This window comes from Ascochyta rabiei, chromosome 14 (assembly GCF_004011695.2).
Source record: "Ascochyta rabiei chromosome 14, complete sequence".
NCBI lineage: Eukaryota > Fungi > Ascomycota > Dothideomycetes > Pleosporales > Didymellaceae > Ascochyta > Ascochyta rabiei.
This window is the reverse complement of record NC_082418.1, coordinates 5569-16709: the sequence shown is the minus strand read 5'-3', so window position 1 is coordinate 16709 and position 11141 is coordinate 5569. Positions and strand designations below refer to the sequence as shown.

General features: G+C 49.4%; 2 protein-coding genes across 2 annotated transcripts, besides 5 other annotated features; one reads left to right on the top strand and one right to left on the bottom strand.

Moving 5' to 3' along the window:
* Window positions 1-3659: part of a mobile genetic element that runs on past the window's edge.
* Window positions 3417-3458: a tandem repeat.
* Window positions 3660-4274: a mobile genetic element.
* Window positions 4139-4191: a tandem repeat.
* Window positions 4275-4277: 3 nt separating the features above from the next.
* Window positions 4278-11141: part of a mobile genetic element that runs on past the window's edge.
* On the bottom strand, window positions 4628-6316 carry EKO05_0007959 (uncharacterized protein; the record flags this gene model as incomplete). Its single annotated transcript, XM_038946411.1, has 1 exon — window positions 4628-6316. The coding sequence occupies one exon, from the start codon at window positions 6314-6316 to the stop codon at window positions 4628-4630; it is 1689 nt and encodes a 562-aa protein (XP_038796433.1).
* On the top strand, window positions 7376-10864 carry EKO05_0007958 (uncharacterized protein; the record flags this gene model as incomplete). Its single annotated transcript, XM_038946409.2, has 1 exon — window positions 7376-10864. One exon carries the CDS (start codon window positions 7376-7378, stop codon window positions 10862-10864), a length of 3489 nt encoding a protein of 1162 aa, XP_038796431.2.

The window sequence follows — 11141 nt, the reverse complement described above, 5'->3', positions numbered from 1 at the left end:
TTATAGCTAGTAGTACTTTCTCTTAAGTACTTTAGTAGTCTTATCTATGCTGTAGGAACCTCCTATAGGGTTATTATAATTCCTTAAAAGGATAGTTTAGCGCAGTGTAATATTGTTAGGAATCTAAACTTTCCCACTTCTACTTAAGGTCCTGCTAGGGTTAACCTCCTAGTAGTGCTGTCCCTTCTTCGCTTTACCATCTATCTAGGTTGTTAATAACTAGTTTATAGGGTATGCTGCGTCCTATTACTAGACTTACTTAACAAAATCTATTAGGAGTTCTAGGGTTTCTAAGGCGTAAGCAGAATCTCCCTATGTAGCTTTGTTTGCAAGGTGTGTAGGGGCACTAACTCTGTTGTCTAGGCTACAAAGGAGAGCTTCTGCAACGTTAAAGTCTGGTCCCCTGGCTTTAGTGTCTTTAGATAAACCCTAGCTCTAATAGCTATTAGATAGAGGGTTAAGAGCTAGGGGAGACAAGTCTCTAAGGCTAATCTAATGTTGGCAGAATTCCTTAGGGACAATTTTAGGTAGTTGTTAGACTTCTGCTAGGTCTTCTATAGGTACGTTACTCCCAGATGTTACCTATACATCTTTTTAAGCCCTAGACTTTTAAATTTTCTAGATCTAAAGCTTCTATTATAAGGTAGGTAGCATAGCGTCCCTAAGGGCTTACTATTCCCTAACCTTAAGACCTTATGCGTAATTTAGACGTCTTAAGGGACTATCTACTACGTCCTCTAGTCCTAGCTTGTATTTAACTTTAAAGTTAAACCTTACTAGCTCTTCTGCCTAACAGGCTTGTTTTAGAGAGAGCTCCTTTATTATTATAAAGTACCTTAGGTTATTATAGTCTAAGAGTACCTAGATTGTTGCAGGGGTGTGTTTAAGGTAATACCTCTACTACTTAAAAGCTTTAATAATTGCTAAGAGTTCCTTGTTATAGGTATGCTATCTAATAGATAGACCTTACAACTTCTAGCTCTAGAATGCTACTAGTTTCTAGTGCTGCTCTGTTGCTACTTTAGACGTCTAGGGTTGTAATAAGATAGCTGCTATAGTAAAGTCTAACACGTCTATAAGAACAATAATAGGCTTATTAGGGTTAAAGTGTTATAGCACTAGGGATTTTATAAACTTCTCCCTAATTGCAAGAAACATTATGTAGGCTTTCTCTAGCCAGTGCTATAGTTTGTACTATTTTATTAGTCCCTTTTAGCTTTTCTTTAGTCTTACCTTCCCTTTTTCTAGACTAGAGACCCTCTAGTCCTCTGTTAGGTTCTAGGCAGCTGTTATATAGTCTATAAGCAGTTAGACAATTCCTAAGTAGTTAAAAATAAATTGTTAATAGAAGTTAGTAAAGCCTAAGAACACCTAAATGTCCTTATAGCTTAACAGCTCTAGCTATTCTGTAATAGTGTGGACCCTCTTAGGGTCTATAACCACGCCGTCTAGTGTAATAATAAATCCTAGAAACTCTACTAACTTGCTGGAGAAGACGTACTTGCTGGCCTTTGCAAACATCCCCTACTTAACTAGGCAATCTAGGACCTCCTTGACGTGCTTGTTGTGGTCCTTCTTATCCTAGAAGTAGATAAGGATGTTATTAAGGTAGACTACGCAGGTTCTATCTAGTAGGCCTCCTAGGGCTTAGTAGATGTAGGATTAAAACGTGGCTAGCGCGTTTGCTAGTCTAAAAGGTATTACTAGGTATTTAAAATAACTATACTGTGTCTTAAACGTAGTCTTCTACTTGTTACCTTCCTTAATCTAGAGCCTATAGTAGGCGTTACGTAGATCTAGCTTAGTAAAGACCTTTACTTTTAACAGGTAGTCTATAAATTTACTAACTAGCAGTATAGGGTACTAGTTCTTAATAGTTACCCTGTTTAATCCCTAATAGTTAATGCACAGTCTTATAGTACTGTCTAACTTAGGGACAAACAGGATAGGAGCTCCTGCTGGTGACCTGCTTAGACAGATCTAGCCCTTCTTCTGTGCTGTCTTAAGGTAGTCCTAGAGGGTGTCCAGCTCTCTGCGAGATAGGTTGTAGATTAGAAGGTTAGGAACCTTAGCTCTATCCTTAATCTTAATAGAGTGGTTGTACTCCTAGTAGGGTGCTAGCATACTTATCTGTTGTTTACTAAAAGTAAACTACTTATAATAGAGGTGTTTAGGCACGTACTTAAGTTCTTCTGCGTCTAGGGCGTTGTTATCTAGGATAGCGCTGCTGTTAAGTCCTACTGCTATGATTCTTAACTATTTAGCGAGACAGGCTGCTTCTAACGCCTGTCTAGCGTCTACCTAGTAGGCGTCTGTTAGACTGCCTATCTTTAGGCTTCTAGGATGTAGTAGATATAGCTGCTTGCCTAGACCTAGTTTACTAAATAATTGTTTAGCTGTTAACAGCTAGACTCTCTTAGCGTTGTTAGTAAACTACTTATAGGTTCCTGCTAAGAAATAGATATATAGGTCTACCTTAGCTAGCTATAGGTAACCTAGGACTAGGTTATACCTAATAAATAATATAGACTAGAACTTAGTTAGTCTAATTATCTTAGGTACTCCTTTGCTGTTGTGGCAGACTACTGTTAACTAGTACTAGTTAGTTAAGGATAGCTCTGTGTTGTCTAGGACTACGGCCTTTAGTTGTTAGTCAGTGCCTGCTAGGTTAAGCCCTAGGTCCCTAGCTACATCCTTAGTAATAAGGTTTAGCTCTAAGCCTAACTTGTACAGAGCCTAGAGGGTCCTAGGGTTACTGTTAGCGTTGTTAAGCTAGACTATAACTGTTATGCAGGTTTATTTCCTCTTAGTTTCTAACCCTAGCTGCAGGTAGGACAGGTTAGCGACTAGGGCTTGCCATTTCCTAGGTTTGGCTTACTACTAGAATGTTGTTAGCTGCCTCTACGGCCTCTCTAATAGCTCTGCTACTAGTATCCCTAGGTATATTGTCCCTAGTTCTGTAGTTAACCTTAGGATTGTTAATAGTTGTTTCCCTTAGGGTTCTATCTTCTGCCTAATAAATTAGCAGCACTAGTTGTTAGCTACGGGCCTCCTAGGTGCTTCCTAGTGTTGCTCCTAGAGGGGGTTAACGCCTAACTGTTATGCCTTTTAAACTTTCTCCTAGCGTCTAAAGAAAGAGGTCTCTTGTTTCTACCGCTACTTTTAGTCCGCAACCCTAGGTTTAAGAGGACTGTTAAGGTTTCTGCGTTTTAGAGGGCCTGTTTAAACTCCGCCCACTTAGTAATATATTCTAGACTGCTATTCTACTAGATTTTACGTTAGAGTGTAGGGGGTATAAGGCTCTATATAAATGCTATCTTAAACTTATAGTTGTTACTGCTGTCTTTAAACTTTACAAAGTTACAGAGCAGTAGAGACTCCTGCTTATTTAACTTTATTAGGAAGGTGTTAACTAAATTGTTAGACTTCTACTTATAGTTAAAGTACTTGTTGTAGTTTTTATAATATGTAATGACTAGGTCTTAGACAAGCTGCTTCTCTTCTACGCGGAGGTTAGCCTAGGTCTAGATTGATCCCTTATTAATACGTTGTTAAATTAATTCCTAGTAGACACTATAGTAGATAGTGCCTATAATCTAGTAGGTACAGGTTACAGAGTCTTTAAGTACTTAAGCGTACTAGAACGCTGTGTCTATATCTGTTAGATAATATGCTTAATGTGCAAAGATGATGATAAAGGTGATTAATTAATAATTATCTGTCTTAATAGCTCATTTTATGTGTGTGTGCCGCTAGCCCCTAAGTTAACCAAGGTTAACCCCAAAATCCCAACTTGGCTTGGCAAGGTTAGTTATCTGACACACCCCCTTAGCTTTAAGGCCCTTTTAAAGCTGGACATAATTAGCTCTTATTATACCTCTAGGTTAGCAAGCTTTTAATTAAGTAATTCTATCTAGGTGTTAGCTAGCTTTCTTCGTTCAGTATGTTTCTTTAGTCCTAGCTGCCTTAGAAAGGTTAACTACTTGCTTGCAGGCAGAGCCTTTGTAAGTCTGTTAGCTAACATCTTAGTAGATAGGACATAGGTTACTGTTATAGTGCCTTTGTTTACCTCTTATTGTAGCTAGTAGTTATAAATGTCTATATGTCGTAGTTTAGTTTAGAGTTTTAAGACTTCCGTATTAATTAATTAGATAGTCTAAGTATTATTATATTAAATAGTAATTGTTAATTGTAAGAGGTGTATACTAAGTTCTAACAATAGTTGTAAGATAAAGATAGCTTCCTTAGCCACCTATGCTAGGGTAAGTAGCTCTCCCAGTGATTATACGAACAAAGACAGTGTATTTGTTCGCTTTGCCTATGTAAATTTTAGCGTGAGCACAGACACTCGACTGTATTTGTTCGCTTTTTCAGCGTGAATTTGTTCGCTGTTCCTGAAGTCAAATATTGCTGCAACGATTGCGGAACGTGTACAAAGTGCGTCCCAATTGTATGTTAAATTTCTAGAAGAATTGAGCATACGGTACGTGAGTGGAATATAGTAGATGTTTCAATATTAATGTTCGCGATGTTGTAGGGCAGTATCAATAAGGTATGTAGCACAATGTTCAGAGTTAAGCGCAGGTAACATCTACTCTACAGGATGGAACAATTCAAGCAAAGTTAGCTAACGCAACCGCGGAGCTGGCGTAGGACTCTTTGGCGAAGCATGACTTTGCTCTCTGGTGCTGTTGTTAACGCTGTTGTCAGTTTCGTCGTCTTTGCTGTCTTGAATCTCTTCCACCTCGTAGATGGTTGCTGGCGCCTCCGCCTCAATGCTCAGCGTTTTCTTCTCGTTGATGGGCCCGCCAGCAATTCCCTCTGGCCCTAACCAGTTCTTAAGTGCCTTGCTAGCTGCACAAATGTCTGGACACTCCTTCTTAAGTAGCTTAATCCAGACATGCAGCTGGCCTACACGGAGGGTGCGTTCTATCCAGCAATTCGCAATCTCGTCGTGTGGTATCAGGGTCAGAATGCCCCAGCCTAGCTCCTGACTAATGGAGTACCAGCGCATGGCTTGGCCTAACCGTCGTCTAAACACCTGCTTGTCCTTCTTAGTGGCGTTGGGACTAACTAACTCTACTAGCGCTGCAACTGCCTCTGTGCGGATCTGTCCCTTTCTGTATTGATTTCGCGTCCTGTCGTTGCTAGATACAAAGTCGTTATGCCAGATCTGCGCTATCTTGTTGGAGTATGCTTGACCTAGGAGAGCTGACGCCCATCGAGACTCGATATAGACAGCTGCTAGCTCTGCTTTGTAACGTGTGCACATGTTCCAGGCAAAGCAGAAATCCCTGTCAGCATTGTTGCGCACACTTAGCAGCTGCAAGCGCTTAGCTCCCGCACCGGTCCTGCTCTGGCTGCCAGCGAGCTCGCCGCCACCTCTGAAGGGTGAGCCACGTTCTCGCCAAGCCTGCAGGAACTGGGCAGCGTGGTACCGAGAGGACTGGTTTCTAAGCACGCGCGCTTTCTCTAGAAGGGTGCAGGCTGTGAGGTAGGGAGTTTGGGTGGAGCTGTAGAAGTCCGTGTCATCGGAGACCGGCTGCTTGATGATCCAGGCGACGACGGACTTGTCCTTTTGCACAATAGAGGTGTAGGCAGCCTGCTCTGGAAGAGGAGCCTTGTCGCCAGGTGCTACCAGACCAAGGGCAAGCCGCTTCTTCGCACGCGAAGTGGCGAGTGTCCTGCTGCGTTTTTGCTCCGCACGGCAGTTGTTGTTGGAGATGGTAGTGATGTGCAGAGGGGAGTCTTTCAGCTGCTCATCTGGTTCGCTAGGCTGTGACAGCTGAGGGCTGGCTGGATGTGTCTTATTGGTGGTTGTTTGAGCGCGCTTTGGTGTAGGGGCCGGCGCAGATAGGTGTGGCCGCTTCTTTTGTTGCGGGGGTGGAGCAGAGGCCTGTTGTGAAGGGGAAGCAAAGGGCTTCTGCGCAGACGGCGGCTCTTCCATCCCGTCCTCCGCAAGCGACTCGGCCGCGCAGACCAGACGATCCCAGATATTGTCAGGCAGGACGTCGTCGGCAAGCGTCTCGCGCAGAAGCCAGATCGCTGACAAGACGGAGTGGGCAATGAAGACGGGCTTGCAGACGCTGGCATCGTCACGGGTGGGGATCAGCCATCCTGCGCTGTGCGGACGAGCACCTGGATCACGCTGCGAGCGTGAGATGGTCGCTCGGCAGAAGAAGAGCTTCTTGTAGTCCTCATTCGGCGGCTCGTACGCGTAGTTGCGAACGAAGTCAGCTTCGCTGGCTAGAGGAAAGCTCCGACGACCGCCATCAAACCGCTCTGCGGCGCTGTCTAATGCTGCCAACCAGTGCATTATCGACTTATGTACTGCGAATGAGGTTGCGAGCGGAAGTTCGGACGAAGGTTGTGCGGAAAGGGGGTTGGGTGTTGTTGAGGTTCTGACGCGGTCACACCGCGGCACCAAAAGTCAGGCCGCGCACGGATGTACCACAACGCCCTTACCAACCAGCGTTAGCAGAGCTAGGAGCGCAATTAAACCAAAAGCAAGATTGATACACAGTCTGTCGATCAATATGCCGGGGGATAGCAAACACTAGGCCAACGGACGTGTTGCATAGCGCCCACTTGTGTCCCTTCTGCTCCTTACACTATGGAACTATTTGCGCAGCTGTTTGAACACCGGCCTGAACTTCGAGTCGTAGTTTGTAAACCATGTGCCACCGCTATTCCACCAGCGCAGATCGTTACGCACCTCAAAGAGCGCCATCCCAAGGTCACAGTCGCTACGCGCAAGAGCCTGGCGGCAGCTGTACGCGCGCTACCAAACCTTGCGTGGAGTCCAGGAGACGTGCGTGTACCAAGGCCGGCTAAGGAGCCCGTCTTTGGTCTGAAAAGCCGAGAAGACGGGCTGGTATGCTTGTCGGAGCGTTGTTGGTATACCTGCATCTCGCTGCAGGGCATGCAGAAACATTGCAAGGATAAGCATGGCTGGGTGAACGAACAAAAGCGAGGGAGAGATATGAGGCAAAAGAGCAAGCACTCGCGCAACCGAGTATGGCGAGACAGCCAATCCTGCCAGCGCTTGTTCAGAGCTGTTGGCTGGCCGGCGTATGTTGCAGTCGAGACGAGCGTTGGAGCTGCGACTCTAGCAGACATCTCCCAGAGAGTGAAGGCAGATCGCCAGCATCAGCGAGAAGAGCGTAAGGCAGCAGCAGCGCAGGATAAGATTAAAGAGGGCATCCGTTCGCAGGCTGATCCGTGGCTAGAGCTCACAGAATAGGTCCCGCACCTACAAGGTATCCCAAGGGCGGCACTTCTGCGCGCTAAACAGCTAGCTGGTGGGGAGGTAGACGCGCGTGGGAAGGAAGAAGTGGCGTTTGACAACACAGGCTTACGCGATGTTTGCAAAGCTATGGAGCGGCTGATACGAAAAGCGTTCGATAGCAGCCAAGCTGAGGTTGTCGGCAGACTCGCACTGGAGATTATCGAGCGACGTGAGGCGGGCGCAGAATCGAACGAGCGGCCCTTCTACGCTAGGCATCGAGTCGGTACGATCAAGAAGTACAGCCAGAAGCTGGTAAGCATCCTCTGCTACCTGTGGCGCACATATGACCAGGTCGAGCGGCCGCCATACAAACTTACCAGCACGCAAGACGCCCTCTTGGTGTCACTCCAGCAAATAGCCCGCTCAGACGACGCTGCGAAGAAAGAGAAACTGGAAGAGCGATGCCTGCGCTTTTGGATCGCCTTGCTCAACCACAGCCTGACTGGCGACGAGCACGAGAGCGCACTGCTGAGCGGAGTGGCTGTCCTCGGCCTCAAGCCTGATCACCATGGCGGTGGGTGGGTTCCGGCGCACGAGTTCTCGCCAACGCTGTCTGCTTTGATCACTACCTCGAAAGCGCTCGTAGTGCATCATGCCCGCTGCCAGCGAGATAAAGCGCTTCAGAAAGACCCTTGTACAGCACCTACTGCGTATGAGCTAGTTAAAGACATGTCTGAACGGTTTATGACGCTGTCCGACTTCAAAGGCACACCTAGTCCTATGAATCGAATGCTCCGCTTGCGTACGCTAGCTAGAACACAGGCAAAGCGACGTAATACTCCCGGTATCGTGTCGTGGGATGGAGATCGGCTTCTCATTGACAAGCAGAGCTTTTCGCTAGCCGATCTCCGGTCGATGGTGAAGGGACTCTGCGAGACGGTGCGGTTGCAGCTATTCAAGGACGTCCTACTCTTGGATCTAGACGAAAGGGGTTGCGTGCGACCCGGGACCACCCCGCTTCCAGAGGTGTCTGTGGACAAACTCGTCGATCAGCCAGCCGAGCTGGCTACGGGCTGGAGCTTTCTGAAGCACCCTGACAACCAGCTAGATAGATGGCAAGACTGGCTTCTAGACCGGGTGTTGGACGAGGCTCTGCTAAGGGAGAGATTCATTCGTGGGATAGATAGCACACAACGGCCGGAACGGACGCTATGGCGCGATGACGCTGTAGCTAGGTACATGAAAGGAGTGCGTCGGTTTAAAGAAGGCCTCTTCACGCTTGTTCACATGTCTGGCGGCGGGCCTGGTCGCGGGACAGAGATTACCTCGATACAGTGCGAGAACAGTGCAGACAGGGTGGGGTATCGGGGGGTGTTTGTAGAGGGTGGCCTGGTATCCTTCACCACTACGTACCACAAGGGGTATAGCTTCAGCAAGCGTGTCAAGACGATCCACCGCTATGTTCCCCGGGAGGTGGGTGAGCTGGTGGTGTACTTCCTCGGGCTCGGTCGACCGTTCATAGATGATCTCCAGATGCTGCACAATGGCGTTGCCCGCCCTACCGCTTTCATCTGGGAGCCAGAGCCGGAGGAGCAGTGGGGCGACGAGAGCGATAGCGAAGAGAGCGACGACGGAGACGAGTACGGCGAAGCCGACCGTAAGAAGGCACGATCCGCTAACCCAGACGGGTACTGGGGCACCGATCGCATACGCCGTGTCCTGCGCGAGCAGACCTTTCAGTACATGAACACCGCTCTCGGCACCCGCGCCTGGCGGCATGCCTACCCAGCCATCCACCGAGAGCTGGCAAGAGATGGACAAGCACGCGACTGGTTGGAAGTGCTCTACTGGAACAAAGCGCCGGCGAAGAGCAACGCGCAAGCGTTGCAGTCCGGCCACAGCCTTGAAACAGAGGAGGGCAACTACGGCCGCTCCATGATGGAGTCTCCCTTTCAGACCATGGCCGAGCGGGAGGAGTTCCGGCGGGTGAGCATGGACTGGCATCGCGTGCTGGAGTTTGCATCCGCCTGGGAGGACGGCCGCATGCACCCCGGTGTTCGCGCGGAGATGGTAGCGCAGCAAGAGAAGCAGGCGCTCCAGCGCTGGTCGTTGCTCGCGATGGTGGACCTCAAGGCAGAGTTCAGGCGACTCGCTGGACGGCCGGACGCCGAGTATCGTGGCAAGCAAGAAGAAAGCCTCGAGGCTGTGATGCAGCGACGGCTGCGCGTGCTAGTTGTTATGGCTACCGGCACCGGCAAGAGTATGCTGTTCATGCTGCCCGCGTCCGTCTCGCCAGGCGGCGTCTCCGTGGTCGTGGCTCCGTTGAATGCCTTGCGAGACGATCTGCAAGATCGCTGCGACCAGCTCGGCATCCCCTGCGCGAAGTGGGATGGAAGAAGACCGCCGTACTGGGCTCGTATTGTGCTGGTGACGCCTGAGAGCGCAGTCACGAAGGCGTTCGGCAGGTTCATTGACGAAAAGCGCATGCTCCATCAGCTAGATCGTATTGTGATAGACGAGTGCCACGTGCTGCTGGAGTCGACACAGGACTGGCGGCCAGACCCCCTCAAGATGGTGGAGATGACGGAGAAGGGCACACAGGTTGTCTACCTGACTGCAACCTTGCCGCCCACGCTGCAGCCCGCCTTCTTGCACACCGCAGGGCTCGATGCCCAGACCGTAACCATATGCCGCGATGAACGCACCACGCGAACGAACATTGCGTACCAGGTGCTAGAGTACACACGTGGCACGCTAGAAAAAGTACTTATTGAGCTCGTGGCTGCGAAGAGGAGTAGGTACGGACCCAAGGCGCAGATCATCGTCTATTGTCCAACTGTGGACGAGACGAAACGGCTTGCGAAGCTTCTGCAGTGCTCTGCATACTACCGTCAGATGGGCTCAGACGAGGAAAAGGCACGCATGGTGCGAAGCTTCACCCTGGGCATAGAGAAGCTTTGTACAGCCACGAACATGCTGGGTCTTGGGCTCGACGCTGCAGGCGTCCGGGTGGTGATCCACGTTGCCATGTGTCCCCTGCTGCTCCAATATGTGCAAGAGAGCGGCCGGGCGGGACGAACGGGGCTCGACAGCGAGTCTATTGTTATGAGAGCGTGCTATGTAACGAAAGAGGGGAGGGTAGAGAAGGCGCTCGGCTACAAGCTGGAGCGACCTGCAAAGGAGTTCATGACAGTCGAATCCTGTCGGCGAATCGCGATAGACAAGCACATGGACGGCAGACAGAACAGGCAGCAATGCGAGATGGGAGAGTCGAAGTGTGATCTATGCGAGCGACACCCCGGTGGTACCAAGCGACAAGCCGTCGAAGAAGAGCAGGAAGAGCCAGAGGAGACGCAGGCCGACACCGCGGCGGTGGCAGCAGAGGAGCAGCGCAGATGTATAGAGCGAGCTATGGTCGTTAAAGAGCAGAGGGTTAAGATCCGGCAACGGCGAAGGACGGAACAAAAAGTATATGACCTGGAGCGGCTAGAGCAGCACTTCCAGCGCTGGAGCAATGCGTGCGCCATCTGCATGGCCACTCAGGCTGACCCGGCGCGCCACGACTGGAAGGACTGTTCAAAGGCCAGCGGAGCGCAGATGACATTAATGGAGTCTAAGGTGAAATCTATGCACTAAGTGAAGTGGGAGAAGTATGCGCGGTGTTTTTACTGCTGGGCGCCCCAAGCCATCTGCAACAAGTGGGAGGAAACAAGCATACAGGGTGCGTTTAAGACACAAGGGATGCATGTGCCTTGCCAGTACGATGGAGTGCTCCAGAGAGCAGTAGCTGCGCTGCTTGCCTGCCAGCCACTGATGTGCACGCCATGGCTGGAGCAGCAGATGCAAGACGCCGCGATTGTGCACGGTAGCGATGAGCTCCGGCTTTACAAGTGGCTCGGATTGAAGATCAAGA